The sequence below is a fragment of the Etheostoma spectabile genome, chromosome 1 (genome assembly GCF_008692095.1).
Source record: "Etheostoma spectabile isolate EspeVRDwgs_2016 chromosome 1, UIUC_Espe_1.0, whole genome shotgun sequence".
NCBI lineage: Eukaryota > Metazoa > Chordata > Actinopteri > Perciformes > Percidae > Etheostoma > Etheostoma spectabile.
Window position 1 is genome coordinate 17,612,666 of NC_045733.1, and position 19,159 is coordinate 17,631,824.

Here is a 19,159-nt window from a genome sequence, read left to right on the forward strand (position 1 = left end):
CGAGCATTCAGGAGTTGGTATTTATGTGGCAGTAAGTAAGGCCCTATTAAATCAGTTTTAATTTTTTTCAAATTCAGTTTTTTTGGATTTATTTTTAGCCCTTTTGGATTTTTTGGATTTGCTTTTTTTTCCCTTCTGAGCAGTAAACAATCTTTAAAAACTCGTGCCGTGGACAACAGTCTTGAGGACACTGCGGTCTTGGTTGTCAGAGGTTTTGTCGACAACAACGAGGATTTTCTTGCCACGGATCTCTTGCAGCACTCTTGCATGTGCTGGTCAAAGACCTGCGGCGGGGGGGCTGTCTGATGCTGCTGGGCTCCTCTGGGAGTGGGCCTCCCTGCTTGCAATGTTTAACAAGAAACAGACGTGTGCTCTTCATTTTCTCAAGCGGTACGTCAGCTTCAGCACACATTGCATCAAAATCGTCCACAAACTCACGCCTTTCATCTATTGTTTTTTTTCCGTTGCCTCAATGGTAACCTGGAGGGATTTGGCCGCTGTGGATTTAGCGTTGTTCTTGAGATTTTGATTTCAAATGGTCGTTACATGTGTCTTTGCAGGTCCAGTCGATTGTATGTTGATAAAACTTACAAACCAGTTGATGTCCAGACTCATAGTTAGGGCTGGGCGATATGGAGAAAATCAAATATCACAATATTTTTGACCAAATACCTTGAAATCGATACCGCAACGATATTGTACCGTTGACTATTGGTGCTTTCACAAAATATTCATGCAATGAGATTTTTGATAAATAATCATTAGTAATGTGGATATAATGACTCAGTGGGTAAAGGCCAATAATAGAAGAGTTACAACAGTCTGGTAAGTTCAGAAAATGACATCAGTTTATTGTAATTCAGCGTTTAAAACCAGGAAAAGACAACACATATTACGATATCCAAAATCTAAGACGAAATCTAGTCTCATAACACAATATCGATGTAATATTGATATATTACCCAGCTCAACTCGTAGTAGTTATTGGGGTATTGTTCAGACCGATATTTAGCAGTCAAATGAGTTTCTTCATTTTTTTTGCCGCCGTTGGCTTATCAGGAACCCCTCGCTTCGACATTGTTTTTCCCACGCAACAAACAACGTGAACATGAGGACGTTTGGTTACTAGGCAACATGTTTAACAAGGCCAATTGGCTACGGTTTCGGTAGAGATGTTGTTGTTTTAAACTGAAAAATAAGAAGGAAGTTTAAAAAAAAAAAATCATTTATTTAATATGTCAACAAAATATATGCAAATTCCGTGTCAATGCCTCATGGATCAGATATTTCCGTTTCCATCGGCGTTTTCCGCATTGCAGAAATCATAAGGCCCTAAGTAAGTAAGCTGTGTGTATAGAGGTTTTAATAACATCTAAGCATCTGACAGATGCAATAGTGTCACTCGGATTCTCTCGCACACATTAGGCATGGAAACAAGCTATCCGTTTGTCAAATAAATATTTCTGCAATAGATTTGAGAAGTGGGAGGCGTTATTTCAGGCGTCCTGGAAGTAAACATTACATTAATATCCTGCCATGTTAAATGGTTTTTGGAGCACTTTAAAGAAATGGGCGGGCACAAAACTTTCCACGTTAAATTATCAATACAAAGTATGAGCAAAAGGTACAAGTCTGTGTACAAAAAACTTGAGGAGAAATTGAATTACCTGCAGCAACAGCAAGTGGACGCTAAAGATTACGTTTTGTAGAAACTAAAGCTGCAGTGTTTTCCCTTGGTTTGTGGAAGACTTAGGTGTGCATATCAGGCAGGGGGATTTAGGGATCTTTCCCCCTAAAATTGATGTTTTTCAGTAAAATAAACATGCAATTTTACATCATTTTGGATATTTACCATATCTGTGTCTAAAACGTTCTGGAATATATATATAATAATAATAATAGATTAAAGACAAAACTGGCTAAAGAACTCCAATCACAATCCTTAAATCTGAGAAAAGGTTTTTAGTTTTCGCTGTTTAGGACGCCTTTTTGCCGTTTTTCCCATCCAGCTTGGGTGCTGCACCTAAGACTTAGAATTGGGATTGACAGATAAAATAAAAGAATTATCTGGTCCAGCTTTTGAGGATTAGCTCATTTTGTCTGTTTACATTATTGTAAAACGAATATGTTTGGGTTTGGGGTTGTTGATCTCACCTTAGGCTCTGGGAAACCCACTATTTTTTAAAATTGTATAGGTCAAACAATGACTCAAGAAAATTATAAGCAGTCCGATTAGTTTTGGATTCTGGCTGCATTTGAGGTGTTTTGGTCCAAATGCATCGACGAGCCTTTTGAATTTGGTACAGCTCTGATTTGTGCCTCCGATGGTTTCCTCTTCGTAGGTGGCTAAGGCTCATGGGTGTCTCATTTACTCTAATGTTACCAGTCATACCAAACTGATGGCAAAAACTGGAGCTGTGGAGAATTTCATTTGGTTCAGAGGCTCAGCTGCTCTCTCCCTCTCTCCCCATCCCCCTTCTCTTTATCCCTCCATCAGTCATTCTCACCAGCTCTGGATTCGGCAAATGATCACCCGACACACCACCTCTTTCCAGTCTGACAAGAATCAGTCAAGTCGAGCTCAAAGTGAAAAATAGGACAATGTTCACAGTATACCGGCACATTACAAAATTACATGTTGTAGTGCCTAAACATTACACTTTTTTTGGCCATTTTTGTGAAGATATTTGTTTAAATAGCTTCCTCCTTTTTTCTTTTTGCAGCAGTATAAACGTGACTGGATCACCTCTCTTAAGCACAATATGTGATCGATTACATAGACCTTTAAAATAAGTTTAAATGACTTTTCTGCCATACAGAGCTGACCACATCTTAGCAGCCTTACAAGTAGCTTACCTTTGTTGAAAAGCTCTGTTCCCTTGCTCACACTAAAAGGCCTGTTTGATTTAATCCTCCCTGGAGAGTTATTTCAAAAAAGCTCACTTGTGAGGTGTCTAAAATACTGACGAAGTATGACACGGCCATAACTGTGAGGAAAAAAAAGATGCATCTTCAGATTGGATTGATGTAGTCTTGAATATGGATATCCACTAATTTTACAAAAAAGGTATAACCTAATATCCTGTTTATTGGTCTGTCCCAAAGTCGGCCTCCCCACCAGCTACATCTTATAAAGTATAAGTTGTAGTTGTAATGTAGAATAGAATAATAATAGAATTTTCTGTGGAGGACCAGCAGAGATGGAAATGTTAGTGCTTCTTAGAGTCAAGGTTTGTTAGTTTGTATCATGTTTTTCTTAAAGTTTTGGGCCAGTTTAGACATAGAGTCAGATACAGATGTTTTGGGAAAAAGAAGCAACATGTCTCAGCAAGCATAAGGGAAAACAGCATGAGGCAGAAAAACCACTGCATTTAAAAAGCTTTAAAGGACCAAACTTCGTCCAAAAGTCAGAGCAGATATGGGACTTTTATGAACGTCAAATCTATATCTAAACTATATGTCAGCACAGACCCACCAGAGACACAAAGATATTAATTTGATGTTCATTCAATTTTTTTTTAAGGTAGGCATGTGTCTTTTGTGTTTTAAGTTTTACCGCTCTGCCAGTGGAGTCGAACAGGGGTTTTATTTTCACCCTGTTCCATCTGTTCGTTCCTCCATCTGATCACGGGATTTGCTCAAATATTGGAAAGGTTACTTGTGTTGACTTTTGGTAAAAAAAAAAAAAAAAAATCATTTTGGAGCTATCATATCTTCACAGCTGCACAGCGTTAGTGGAAGCACCCGCTCCAGTGTCATTTCATTATCTTTTGCAGGTAGCAAGGTATTCAAAACAAATAGCTCTTATTCTTACACGCACCTAGATATTTTTGATAAATTTAATGTAAAATGAGTTAGGGATCAAAAAAGTAGATTAAAGACCAGAATCTGTAAAAAAAACAGCAAAGTAGTGAAGTTAAGATACATTCAACTATCGGAGAAACGTGAAGCAGCATCATCTTGCGTTGGCCAATCGTGTAGTCTCACGTTGCCAGACCTTCCTTCACAGCACTGCGGAGGAGGGTCTGGCTAGTCCACACAGCATTCTGGGATGGGAGAAAAACTTGCTCTGGTTTATTGGCATTTCTTTAAACCAATTAAAATCGCCGGCGCTAAGCGCAGGACGGAATGTCACAAAGATGAAACAATAGCGCTTATCTGCCCAGGAGTTTCTGTAACAGCTGACTGTTTCCTGCAACGAGCTCCAGCACAAAGCAAAGTGGTTGCATTGCTGTCCAAATTGCTCCAAAATCCAAACCCCAAACGGTTAATGAGATATTTCAAAGCGAACGCACAGACATACACACACACAGGGGCATCCCACTTTATTAGATAGATTTTACACACCACATAAAATACACCTCCTTCTCCCCTCCCAAACCCGTCCCTACAACCTATCAAATCAAATAATTAATTTCGTACACTGAAATTCTTGTATTTGTATCTTATTCTGTTTAAGCCTGTTTTTATTTTCTATCTCTTTTTACTTGCTCTTAAATGTTTTATATAAAGCACTTTGAATTGCCTTGTTGCTTAAATGTGCTATAGAAATAAAATTGCCTTGTCTTACAATTTCCAGCCTGTCAGTCAGCCAGAAGGGCATAGAGAACAATGCCTCCCTGTCTAAGTGGAAGTGTAACCGCACCGCAACTGCTTTCGGCTCACCATTATATAATATTGCACCGTCTGCGTGGAGTTTTGAGAAGTTTAACCACACTTGCAACCGCTTTACCGTCATTGCCGCGAGTCACTGTGACTTAACCTTACACGGGCCGTTCCGTCCGCACCTCTGCGTATGTGTACTAGAGCGGTTACCACACTACCCCCTAACTGCGGTCACGTGGGTCTGAGCTCTTCACCGTCATTACCGCAAAAACAACAACATTGGCCTGCACGTGTGCACGTTGTGTCTAATGATATGGACTCATTGATTGTACTGACATGGATTGTGTCTGGTGACATTGCGTCATATGGATTCAAGTTTTCTAAACAAAACTTATCATCAAAAGATGGAGCAAATCCGAGCTTCGCTAGTTGGGGAGCGCGATCTTCCATTACACATAACATTCCCTTCTAATGACTATAAGGCACATTAACGTTAACGCTGCAGTGTTGACCATTGCACATTAGCCTAGCAGCTAGTAGAGTTTCCTTATGTTTATAGCTTTATCCCGATAAAATGGCACGGTTGAATTTTAGCCTGTGTGCACGTTTCGTAGCCTAAAACAGAGCGGCTTATTTAGACCTCAAAAGTCCCGCCCCTCCCTCAAGAGACCTTAGGTTCCGGGAATAAATTTCCCACTAATTTCTCCCATTGACGTCTGGAAAAATCCATATACAAAGAAATTTAGACCATACCTTAGGCTAACCAGCTACGACGTTGCTCATAAGCATACAACGTACCATTTCGTGGGGAAAAAAAACAGAAAATCCCCAAAAAGTCAAAGGTACAAGACTGTGTACATATTTTCATTTCCGAGAGAAGGACATTCTCATCCCATAAACCACTGCGCACCAAATGCAAAAGAGCCTCTTGAACAACTTCCAGTTCGATAACAGCCACGCACACCTTTTCTTTCGAACATAGGCTATTTTATATAGTGAATGTACAGTTAATAACCGTTCTTTCAGTAGTAATCATGTAAATAATAATGTTTTGGTGTTCTGGTATTGTGTATTGAATTTTATAGCCAAGACTCTAACGGACTTTTGCGGGTTTTAGGGTTTAACCAATCAGAGGCATCACTGTGGGATTGTTGGGATTGTGGGTAATGACGTACTTATCCAAGACATCGCGTTTAAAAGACATTTATCTCAAAACAAGGTCGGTGCCCCATGAACTTTTGGTGTCTATATGAGCATATACAATTTCTCAAACATGTCGTAGCTGGTTTTAAGTCTACTATCAACGGTTACGATTTTATGACTTATAGTCCAATTGGCAATGGAGAAATTGTTTTGTATTTTAACTTCCGGAACCAGCTGTGGGCGGGACTGTTGAGGTCTTTTGGTAGAGAGAGCAACGAGTTGGTGAACTGCCGAGTCGCCCTCTCTGCTATCTGTCTGCTTAGCTGCTAGATGGGCGGCACTCTGCATTGTCGGCAAACTGTTTTATTTATTTTACTTTATTGACAAAGGAGCTTTCTGAACTGTCTGTGGAATGGATCAACGGAGATGAGAGGAACCATTGTGGCCCAGCAAAACTCAGTAAAGAATCTCACATTGAGCTGAAATGAAAACACTGTGCTACAGTCTGTGGCTGCAACATATCTTGTAAGGTTGACAACAGATTGGTATTTTGAGAAGCTCTAGCTTGTTGTTTTATTGTTCACTTTTAACTCATCAACTTTACTAACAACTTTTCCTCTTTTTTTTCCTCACAGTGGCCCTCATACGCTACTCTCCTTTACCGCTCTGGCACTGACGTCACTCACTTAAGGCACCCTGCCATTCTCGCTCTAACTTACGCTACGCTTGTAAGGGTGTTGCGGTTTACCGCGGGAATTTCTTTCCATACTGTCATACTGTCCCAGCCATAGAGAGGACAGATGAAGTTGTGCTTATACCTGTACCGAAATTGGGCACAGTTTGATTTAATGTGAATCGGTTCTCGGGTGTACCAACGTAACTCGGTCGGTAAAGTACCGGATTTGGTACCCATCCCTACAACAAACCCATTTTCTGTTTGTTCACTTACATTTCACTTTTATCCCAAGTCCTAATATTCATACTACAGATGACGAGTGCTCGCTTGCAGTCTCAGTGGAGGCTCGTATCACACCAGTCAGAAACTGGTCAAGCACCGCAAATTCCACCTGGCTGGTGCCTGAGGCGTCAGAAAGTACGACCACGGGAGGGGCTTTTTGGGGGACGAGTAACACCGCCCAAAACCCCCCAAAAAAGGAGCAAATAAAAGCTAAATAAATTGGGAAAAGCAAATAAAATTCTTTTGAGTTCCTTGAAAAGTTAGAGGCGGCATGAGTTGGTGGTGTTGTTGTTTTAATTTCAAATTGAACTCATTGCAGTGCTGTTAATCAGAAACAATGCTGCTGAAGCACAAGATGCTTCGTCCTCTGATATTATGGAGTTTTCTTTTTCAGCACAGCTAAATGACTGACAGTCTGTGACTCTGTAGTGAAATGGCCGGTCTTTGCACAGCTCTGGGAATGTTTCATTTTCTAAGTGAATTTGGCTGCAGTGGTTTATTTGCCTGAGGAAATGTCGTCATTTTGGGTTTTGTGGGTTTCGTCTGACGAAAATATCATTGTGGTTGACAAAGTGAATTCTCGGCTTTTCTTTGGAAACCAAAATTGTCTCATGAAGATATATTGGTCATTGGTGCTAAATGTCACAGGTGGTTCAATTTAAGGCCAAAACTTCCTCTTCAGTGTTAAAAAACACAGGCCTGCATGCTTTGTGTGTATGTGTGTAAAAACACCCCAGCTATTCGGTTTGTGTTGTGTTCCCCCTCTTTCCCTCTTCCACCCTCCTTTCTTTGTTGCAGCTTCCCATCGCACCTACATGTCAAGTTGTTTCAGTAAAACAACACAATAGAGCACATTCTCACACAAACCTGCTTTGTTCAAACCTGGCTTTTCAGTGCAATCGAATCGATGATGGTAGGTTTTTGTGTGAACAAGCAAACAGGTATATTTTAAGTAATTAGAAGATCATTTTCACTTCAAGAGATGAGTGGGCAACATTTGCCACCTTGACTATCTGAATATCTCTTGGTTTTGGACTGCTAAGCTGTCAGAACTGCTTGTCGGATGGTTAAATAGATTCAGAAACCACCTCCTCCTCCCCTCCTGTTGACTGGGAAGATGGAAGTGTTTAGGGACCACCTGTCCTGGTAAGAAGAAGGATTGGCTGATGGAGAAGAGGGCAGAAAAGAGGTGCCGTTCATTTCTTATCTCATCATCTCTCTCCCACCCGCTCCACTGTTTTCTCTACTGTATTTTTTTCCCCCTCTATCTATCTATCTATCTATATGTATATATATATATATATATATATATATATGTGTTTTTTGTTTTTTTTAAACCAGAGATATGTTACACATCCGCAGTGTGGTGGAAGAGTGTGTGTTTTTTATGTGTGTCACATTTGTTTGAGCTTTTGTTGCATCTTTGCTTCCTCTGTGTGTGTGTGTGTGTGTGTGTGTGTGTGTGTGTGTGTGTGTGTGTGTGTGTGTCTCGTTGGGCAGCTAATGTCATCATTTTTTCACACCCCCCTCGTCTCTACAACATGCATATTTCATGGAACTGGTCATTTATGTTGCCAGCAGGAGTTTCTTGGTCAAACCAATACACTGCGTGCGTGCTTGGGTGTCTGCTGTCCAAGTCTACGGATACTTCATAGAATAATATTGAGTTATCAAAATTATTGTTCTGTTTAAAGGTATCTCTAAATGTTTAAAAATCCACAGACAGCTGGCGCCTGCATTGGGCTTCCTGCTGTACGAGCCGTGTGTGTGTGTGTGTGCGTGTGTGTGTGTGTGTGTGTGTGTGGCTATACACATACAACAGCACAATATGCAGTGGTTGGTCCATAAGCAGCGCTTTGAGCAGTATGTGTGTTTGGGCTCCAGGTTGTCTGCAAGCTCCTCTCCATACACAAACTCAACAACGATCAGATGATTGACAGAAAATTAAACTGCAACAGTTTTATTTCTTTATTTTGATTTTGAAACAAAAAATAACGAAATATAGAAACACAATATGTGCGTAGTAACACACCAAAATGAAAAACAATATCTATTAAATGTTGCAAACAAAACATGGTCAACATGCCGAAAAATAAGCGGGACGAAGCCAAAGCTTATTTTTCAAACCCCTCATTCAACTCTAAGTAGTTGGAAAATCCTAAGTAGGAAAATAGCAAATATACATATAATATAGATATATAATTTGAAACACCTAATAAACGTGGATTTTTTTTTTTTTTTTTTTACACTTTTTACCAAATAACCCATCATCATAATCGGCCATCTGCTACAGTTTATGTTCTGCTGCATGGCAGATTGTAAAGCACACCTGACTACAGGAGACGTTCGCCCAGACGTGCGGAGTACAGTTGGTGCTGGAGGAGGATCTCATTCCCACCACGAACAAACCCAACCAGAGTTCGATTGAAGTTGGCCGAGACCACTCAATCCAGCAGGTTAAGTTGCCGATGCAAGTTAATGGTACTGCAATTTCTTCAATAACTTTTATTATTATAGTCATATCAATATTATTCCAATCCGCGGATGATTTTACACTTTCTTACCATGTTTATTATCTCGTGTCCTTCCGCTGTTCTAAGGAAAATAGACGAAGGATTACTATTCCATAGGTCAGCATCCACCCCTTCTGTTGTTTCTGGATGGTTTATTATTTCTGCCAGATCTGGCCCCACATTTACATAGAATTTGTTGAAACCATTAACCAAATCTTTCATGTAATTTATGTTCTTGTCATTTTCAGTTTAAAGGTGTACGAACCACAGACCCTGGGTTACTTTTTATTTTTAGTTCTATTTCTAATAATACTATTTAGAATATTCCATTAACCTTTCATATTATTTTTACTATCATCTACTATTAATAATGAATTCATTGTTTAGGTCAAGCATTTAGCATATCAAATGAGAATATCTGGTGGCTGTCTCATTCTTCTTTAAGGAAATCTTTGTGTTTTGGACTGTTAGTTGGATAAAACAAGACATATTTTTCGGGCATGTTTATTTAAAAAGGGCTTCCGTCATCTGTCTGAAAGTATCTGGAACTTGCATAAACATGATTAAAACAAAATCTGTGACAATAGCTACATGGTACACTATTGTGTTTTATTTCCCTGTTTTAACATTGTTAAAAACAATGTTAAAAACAACAGACAAAGCCAGAAATCTTGTTGTAGTCATGGACTCAGACCTGAACTTTAACAGCCACATTAAGACAATTACAAAGTCAGCCTACTATCACCTTAAGAGTATATCAAGGGTTAAAGGACTTATGTGTCAACAGGATTTGGAAAAACTTGTCCTGCCTTTATCTTCAGTAGACTTGATACTGTAACGGGTCTTTACAGTCTCCCTAAAAAATCAATCAGACAGCTACAGCTGATTCAGAACGCTGCTGCTCGAGTCCTCACTAAGACCAAGGACTGGATCACATCACTCCAGTTCTGAGTCTTTACACTGGCTCCTGTGTCTCAAAGAATTGATTTCAAAGTACTCTTGCTAGTTTATAAATCACTTAACGTTTAGGTCCAAATATATTTCTGATCTGCTACTACACACTATGAACCACCCAGACCTCTCAGGTCATCTGGGACAGGTCTACTTTCTGTCCCCAAGTCAGAACTAAACAGGGTGAAGCATCTTTCAGTTTCTATGCTCCTCATATCTGGAATAAACTCCCAGAAACCTGCAATCTGCTGCTACTCTCAGTTCTTTTAAATCAAGGCTGAAGAGCTTTCTTTTTGATGCTGCCTTTCTTTAAATGACTAATATTTCTTTAAATTTCTTATGCTGCACTGGTAAATTTTATTCTTGTGTTTTATGTTTTTTGTTTTTAACTGTCTATTCAGGTGTTTTACCGGTTTTTAATGCTTTGATTTTTAACTGTTGTACTGTGTTTTATATCGTTTAACTGATTTTGTGTAAAGCACTTTGAATTTGCCCTGTTGCTGAAATGTGCTATACAAATAAAGCTGCCTTGCCTTGCCTTGCCTGTAGTGTACAAGGGCTAAAAGTAGCTTTTTATCTTTGATCACCATAGAACAGCATCTTCTGGCTGACATCTGCCTTTGTAATTATCTGAAGCTTAGTACAATTGGATCATTGTTTAAGTCACAAAGAATGAGTTGCTGTACATTTTATTACAGCAAAAATATAATGATTTTTTTTTAAATTAATTTCTCATATCATCCAGAAACGGTTAGGTTAATGGGTCTCTAATTTCACTATTTGATTAATGAAAAGGAATAAATATTGAAAAACAATTTTTGATGGCTTTGAGTGTTGACGTTAGTTGAAGCACGTACTGGTTTGCTGCACCTGCAGACACTGAGAACTAGATGTGCAAAAGTGGAACAAGTTTTACAGTAACCTGCAACACTTTTCGGGTTTCAGTTCCTTTCAAAACTAACGTTCGTACGTCAGCTTTAGTGAAACACTTCAGTTCTGTGGTTGGACCAGAGTGAGAGGTTTTATTCACATCTGGCCCACTCATGCTCTAAATTAAAAGTAGTTTTGATACTGTATAATGTTTTGGTTGCATTTTTACCTGTAGATGATACTCATAGCAAAGTGGAACAGCAGTAGAATAAGCTTAAGTTGCAAATAGCAAAGTGACTTGGCTCTCTTCCTGTAAATCCTGTAAAAAAAAAAAAAAAAAAATATTATGAATGAGTGTTTTGAGGAAATATAACAAAAGCTAATGAGTATGTTAAGGGGTATTTATTCCCAAAATTATGTGTTGTGAGACTTGATTATTATGAATTCCTTTTTACTGTTTAAATACACTGATACGGATGAACTATTATAAACAGTTGAGCCGTTATTAAAAGAGAGACAGATTAGACTGTTTGGGCCCAGTGTTAATTACATGAAATCTCTTTCTTTGGAGCTGCTGGTCTAAAAAGTAGCTGCTATGTTTAGGTCACAAAAATAGACTACAGCAGCCATGGATGTCATTTTAAATGTCAATTAAATGCAAGACTCCAGTGTAACACATATGTGGACAACACAGCACACACATTCCGTACAAAACAATTATAACTGTGTATATATAATTGATCGATAGTCAGAAACTGACACACTGGGCTTTCAGAGCCATACTGTGTGCTTTGTCATTTACGGGGCGTGTGCTTGTGTGTGTCTGCACTTTTTATCCCTGCTCTGTCGTTAAAGGAGATAATGGGAGGATGTTTGTCCAAGACATTCTTACAGGCTGCCGTGTGTGTGTGTGTGTGTGTGTGTGTGTGTGTGTGTGTGTGTGTGTGTGTGTGTGTGTGTGTGTGTGTGTGTGTGTGTGTGTGTGTGTGTGTGTGTGTGTGTGTGTGTGTGTGTGTGTGTGTGTGTGTGTGTGTGTGTGTGTGTGTGTGTGTGTGTGAGAGAGAGAGAGAGAGAGAAAGACAACGTGTGTGTGCATAGAGTACGTGTCCTTGTTTTTAAGCTTGTGCAATGCAGTTCTTTAAGTCTCACAGCTATAATTTGCTATATACTGTCCACGTGGTTAATGTATGCTAGTTATGGCTGTTTGATAATGAGCTGAGCTTTCGTTTAAACTCTTGTTAATCAACCACCTTCACCTTAAGATAAAGAGATGCATTGCTTTATCTATAGTCTCGCGTTACCAGACCTATCTCCACAGCTCTGTGTGGTAAGGTCTGGCTACACCACTGATCCATTCCGGGTTGTTTGCAGTTCTTTAAACCAATCACGATCGTCTTAGATTAGCTTTGGACACAGTTTTGTGTGCATTAAAACTTCAGCAGTGCTGCTTCTAATTTAGGCATTTAAATTCTCATCTAGGATCTTCCCAGTCCTGTCTGTCCTCATTGAGAAGTCCCTTGTTTAAAGACACCCTTCAATAGTAAAACACTGTACAAGTAGTAACCGTAAGTACAGCTGTGTTTGTCTATCTTAATCTAAGCTGATCACCTGAGCTGAGAAATTGAATTTCAGCATTTGGTGCAGCAAGTCTTATGATAATCATGGCCTTTTATATCTAAACAGAAACAGGAAGTGATGAGTTACAGTCACTGAGGGTACAACTCTTTTTTTTTTACACATTTGGACAATTATTTAGATGAAGAGCTGCTGGTTCTTGCTGTAGTTTGTGCGAACCTGAAGCTAACCATGAAGTCAAGACAGAGAACACTATTTCACATATTCTTGCTGCGGCTGCTCCATCCCACAACCCCCTGCGAAGTACCGCCTAGCCTCATGTTGAGCCAGGGAAAGCACGGTTCTCTCACTCCAGCACAGACAAAAACTTCCTGGTGTCGGTAGTGTCTGTTGTATTTGCGCAGGTGCCAATCCAGGGGACAGGCTCTCAAACACATATTAGGAAATTAAGCTGTTCTAATACTGAGATATTTGGTATGCTCTGTAGTGCGATGAAATTATTTTCCGCCAGGCGGAAAACTGTGCAGTGTGTGTAGGTTTTGGTTTTTAACCTACTGTGCTGAGCTAAGGTATGTCAATGTAGGAGGGAAAGAGTCTTGCTTAGAGGCAACACACCACTATCCTACAGATAAAACACAGAATATTGTAGCAAATCATTCAATTATACATCTAAACTTCAACCCTCCATTTATTTCAGTACCTCGTCAGGCTGTGACAGTGACAGAAGGGCTAGCAGAGCAGCCAAATGTCTTCTTCCACTGTAACTTCCTTAGCTTTTCCCTGGGGAGTCACAGAGTGTTCCAAGGCAAACTGAGAGTTACGTTGCACTAAGACAAAGTAGAAGGCAATCTCTGGCCCGTCATGAATCTGCAGCTCTTTGGATGAGCTCATAATTAACATACTGTGCTCCAACTGGACAGTTGCTGAGTGGAGAATAGCTTTGTTTGTTTTTTATGAGTTGTGCCGTGTTGAAACAGTGTTAAATACAACAATGACGCCCTAGTGGGCAAGACTGATCGGCATTGCGGTCCTGTTTCTGTGCTGGAAACGATCCCCCTCTCCACTTGTGGAGAAGAGTAGTCAATCAAACGTGATTTGCTCTTGCCTGATTCTTACTCAGAGGACATTTGCATAAAGTTGAGCATTTAAAAGTAAAAGGAACCCACCTTTGTTTCCTGGCTCTTCCCATCTCTACACATCAATGACTAACTACTTCAATGACTGTTGATTGCCACTGGAATTGGTACTTTTTTTTTTTATCCGTTATGAATGGCATCCCAAAAGATGATTTCTCATTCTCTTTCTCATCACAGCAAATGGTGATGAGCCTGCGGGTGTCTGAGCTGCAGGTGCTGCTGGGCTACGCTGGACGCAACAAGCACGGACGCAAGCATGAGCTGCTGACCAAGGCGCTGCATCTGCTGAAGGCTGGCTGCAGCCCCGCCGTGCACATGAAGATCAAAGAGCTCTACCGACGACGCTTCCCTGCCAAAATGGTATCCCACTCAGAACTGGCCATGCCCGGGCCACACCACCCGGCCACAGCTGTAGTGGTTGGAGGAGGGGGCGCCGCGCTGCCTGCTGGCCTGACACAGCTGGCGTATGAGGGTCACGCCGGTCACGGGGGAGCCCCGTCGCCCGCTGCCTTACTGCCCCTCTCACTGCTTGGCCCTGGGAAGCACGAGTTAACGGGGCTGACACACCACCTGTCCAGCTCAGCCACGCTGCACCCGGTCCACCCAGATGTCAAGCTCCAGAGGCTGCCCTTCTACGACATGCTGGACGAGCTCATCAAGCCAACCAGTCTAGGTGAGGCAACGTCTGAGTGGGATTTGTGTGAGGGGTGGATTTAAGGGGATTGATGGTAGATGGATACATTGAATCACTATGTATGCTTTATATCTGCACTATATATCATCACACTGCAGGGCATAATAAATGAGTGTAAGCAGAAGAATTTCCTGATGAGTAAATAATTCATTGGCATTTCGACAGAACCATCAACATTTTATATTTACGGTTCGGTGTATGTGCGTATGAGAGATGTTTTTTTTTTTTTTTTGCAACTTCACAAAGCTAGAATTTACATGGATGCTTACTATGTCTGGCTGTGTAGCATCCTGTTGGTCTAGTGCTTAAAACACATACAAATGCAATAACTGCAACTGAGCAGGGCACAGTCATCCCTCTTTCTCTCTCTCTCTCTCTCTCTCTCTCTCTCTCTCTCTCTCTCTCTTTCTCTCCCTCCCTCTCCATATGTTTCTTGTACCTTCATTGTCAAACTATCCAATGAATGTGAAAATGCTGATCTGCAACGTTGTGGATATTTATGTCAATATATCATTCCCATAATAATCATGGCAGCAGTCACAGAAAACATTGACATTTGTGTTTCGCTGTGGTGGAGAGGCTCCCCGCTGGTGTTGTGCTGCCTGCTAATGCCTCGACAGGGCACTGAAATGTTGCTGCAAAAATATCATTTGCAGATTTCCCATGAGAGTTTAGAGTAGAAAGAGGCCACAGTTGGCATTTAAGAGGTGTAAGTAAAAATATTTATAAATAAAAGATGAAGAATTTGCCTTCTCGGTTTGTCTTGTACTTATACTTATCTAATAATGGTTGTACTTGCTCAGGTGTATTTTACCATTCATGTGCAAGAGAGCCTTCACTTAGTTATAAGCTTGAAACCAAAATTTAACAAATATTTAAGGTTTTCTTTTTGTGGATCTGAAGGTAATTTTGAGAGATTCAGCCACTGGATACAGTATGCGTTATAGGTGAATACTGGCTCTTATTTGGATATTTATCTGGTTACGGACTGTGATGCTGAAATTTGTTTTGCGTGGGAGAAGCAACTCTGCCACATGAAGATGAACTGTTATACATGTATACTGTCATCGTACGTATATATTTCTTGCTGTGAGACCAATTTTACATCAGTGTGGAGCCACAGAATATAAATGATTCATTGCATGTACCATCAACAACATATGCTGACATTACTGCATTCATCTACACAAAGTCACACGTCTCCTAGGATACTACATTTATGACAGCCGAGACATTTATGATGAGGATAAGGAAAACTCTTTCCTGTCATTCTGCAGCACTGCTGAGAAAACAGTTCTGCTCTGGCTCTGCACAAAATCATCCCGTCTTACCTTTCTGAACATAACTCACCTGGGTTCCCATGTGGCTACGCTGGGGGTGCACGATTCAGAAAATGTCACGATTCGATTCAATACCGATTTTGATTAAAAAAACAATTCTCAATTTAAAAAAAAAAAGATTCAGAGTATGCACATGTAGTTACTTTCCCCATGTGATAGTATAAACGGCATTACAAAAAAGAAAATAAATAATAGAGTTAAAAAAACACACATCTGTAGTAAAAAATTAGAAAAGGTCCTTGATAAGTTTCAAATTAAATCTTTTACAGGTCCCGTGACTCTCCCCGCCCATTTCAAACCAACTAGAGGAACACAGACAGAAACACAAATATACAAATCTTTCATGTAAAATAACTAAAACGGTTCCAACTTTGGTGTATTAAGGTGCTTTAATTTAGTAACTTTACAAATATCCCAAGTCTTCTTTTAATTTCATTAAGGTCCAGAGAGTAAGTCCCATGTCTTCTATCCAGTCTGCCCTTTAATTCACTACTTCAGAGACTTTAAATCTTTATCTTGCTAAGATTTGTCGTTATATTAGGTGCGCATCCAGTACCCATCCTGCATTTAGCATAATAACAGTCTTTGGGCTCTGGGATATATTGCAAATATATGGAAATGTCTAGATTTTCCTACATTAGCATTTTAATGGAGTATGAGACCATCTTATGATTAATTTGCCTGCAGATGCATGTACAAACACAGCGCCTGCAGCTCTGTCATCACACCATCGCTCTCTTTCTCGCTCCCTGTCTCCTTCTATCCATTTCCTGCACATGTTCCATCCCTCTCGGCCTCCTCTCTCTCCCCCACCTCGTCTTCCTTCCTCACTCTGTCTCCGCGGCCATCCTCGGTCAAAATTTGCATGCAAAGGGATCATACAGGCGTACACCTGTGCCCGCAGAACACACCCTCCCCTTATTTGAATTTGAATCACATTCACATCATTCTCACACACTGATATACGTGCACACGCCTGCGCATACAGTACTTTTAAAGCACAAACATACTTTCCAATAAATAATACATGCTAATCATATTGTTCTCACAGAAGCAGAGAGAGCAAAAGGATGACTGAGGGAAGGAAAAAAACAGAGAATGATGGTGCACATCTTTCACAAAGCTTTAAATTTGAATTTGTTTATCCTTATAGTAAGGGAGGGCAGAAAAGAAACAACTTGATTAATTGTAATCTCCCGTCCTCCCCCACAGGCAAACTGGGAGATTTTCTTCTCTTGCTTTAAGACTGCTGTAGTCTCCTCACTCCCAGATCACTCTTTCTCTGCTTGTTTACTTCACTCTCAACTTCTGATTACTGATCAATCCCTCTCTCTCTCTCTCTCTCTCTCTCTCTTTCTCTCCCTCCCTCCTCCCCCCCATTGTCCCCCCTGTTGCCTTGCCTCCAGTTTCTCTCTCCCTCACTCTCATTTTTACTGACTCCCTTCCCCCACTTGCCTGCTTGCTCTCTTGGTTTGCTAGATTTTTTTCCCTTTTTTTTGCTGGAGAAAGCTGATTTGTTGGCCATGGATGCGCTTAACAAGGATAGGGTTTACAAAACAGCGCATGTGCATGAAAGACTTAAAGGTCCCATGACATGGTGCTCTTTGGATGCTTTTATATAGACCTTAGTGGTCCCCTAATACTGTATCTGAAGTCTCGTTCCCAAAATTCAGCCTTGGTGCAGAATTACAACCACTAGAGCCAGTCCCACAATGAGCTTTCCTTAGTATGTGCAATTTCTGAGTCTGTAGCTTTTGAGGAGGAGAGAGGGGGGGGGGGGGGGGGGGGGGGGGGCAAGGTGGAGGCTGGGGGTGTGGCCTTGACCAACTGCCACTCTGCTTGTTTCAAAGCCATGATGTCTCTCTCTCTCTCTCTCTCATGGGTGGGCCAAATTCTCTGGGAGAGCAAAGCAGAGAAAGGGGAGGTAACCTTGCCCCTTATGACCTCATAAGGAGCAAGATTCCAGCTCGGCCCATCTGAACTTTCATTTTCTCAAAGGCAGAGCAGGATACCCAGGGCTCGGTTTACACCTATCAGCATTTCTAGCCACCGGGGGACCATAGACAGACTGGGGGAACTCATGTTAATGTTAAAAAACCTCATTAAGGGAAATTGTCATGCCCTGGGACCTTTAAGTGCAGTAAAATGAAAGATTATGACTTGTTTGGTGCATCCTTGCATGTGAAATTGGAATAAATAAGTCTGAGAAAGTCTGTTTTCACAGCTGCAGTTTATTTGTAAAATTCAGAAAATACTTTTGTTTGTACACAAACAATTTGGCACAAAAGTGAAGACAAAAAAAGGAAATTAATGCCCAAAACAACAGAACAGTAGAAAACAGTTCAACATTGCATAAGGGTTGGTTTATGCCAGTCCATAGAGATGGGCAAGATGCATATTACCTCCATATTTAAAGTACCCATGACATGGTGCTATTTGCATGCTTTTATATAGACCTTAGTCGTCCCCTAATACCATATCTGACCAACTGCCACTTTGCTTGTTTGAAAGCCAGGATGTCTCACTCTCATGAGTGGGCCAAATTCTCTGGGCAGGCAAAGCCAAAAAGGGGAGGTAACAGCTTAAGTGGGAAGATTCCAGATCGGCCCATCTGATCATTTATTTTCTCAAAGGCAGAGCAGGATACCTTGGGCTCTGTTTACACCTATCAGCATTTCTAGCCCCTGGGGGACAACAAGCAGACTGGGGGAACTTATATTAATGTTAAAAAACCTACTAAAGTGAAATTGTCATGCCACGGGACTTTTAATCGCTTAAATATGGGGATAATAGAGCACAGTTTTACTGTCTCTCCTGAAAGACATGCATAGTTTTGCACTCGTCTGTACACATCGAAAGGGTCAGAAATACTTAAATACAACAACGCCACAATACTAAAATATTTAATTCAGAATGGTTTGACACATATTTTGCCTTTAACAAGTATTTTGCCTCCCTACAATTTGGATATTGCACTAGTCCATATTGGACTTATTGTAATTAATTGTGCAGCTTTAGTGTATAATGTAGTTTGATGTAAAAAAAAGCCTCGTACATCATGCACATATTTGCACAGGAAGACAAAACTGTGTGCTCTCTCACTACAGAGCCAGTCCTCTAACTGCCACACCACTCCTCGAGCTGCAGCAGCATATATCATTAATAAACTTCAAAATATGACAGCCTTTTTTAGACCGGTTGGGGGAAATAATTTACATTCAGGTTCGCAGTAACTGAAGAATTGCGGTGCATGGAAACGTGTTTTAAGATTTCCTGCTTAATTAATCACAGTAACCTGTATTTTGTGTGTGCAGGTAATCGTTACTATCTCTTTCACACCATCTTCCTTCTCCCTCCCTGTCACCCCCCCCCCC

General features: G+C 40.6%; 1 protein-coding gene and 1 long non-coding RNA gene across 3 annotated transcripts in view; one reads left to right on the top strand and one right to left on the bottom strand.

Annotated features, from left to right (window-relative positions):
- The window catches only part of LOC116703397 (E3 SUMO-protein ligase PIAS1), a 78,763-nt gene that overhangs the window by 24,260 nt on the left and 35,344 nt on the right, over window positions 1-19,159 (top strand). For both annotated transcript variants that reach the window (XR_004335444.1, XM_032538143.1), the window contains exon 2: window positions 13,929-14,424. Coding sequence is in view for 1 of the 2 variants with exons in the window: in XM_032538143.1 (XP_032394034.1) it covers window positions 13,929-14,424 (496 nt within the window). In the remaining variant the exon portion in view is untranslated. The remainder of the gene's footprint in view (window positions 1-13,928; window positions 14,425-19,159) is intronic.
- On the bottom strand, window positions 5,878-18,870 carry LOC116706064 (uncharacterized). Its single transcript, XR_004336142.1, has 3 exons — window positions 18,860-18,870; window positions 15,215-15,219; window positions 5,878-6,004 (listed from the first exon to the last, which is right to left on the bottom strand). It is a non-coding gene; the product is annotated as an uncharacterized LOC116706064 (long non-coding RNA).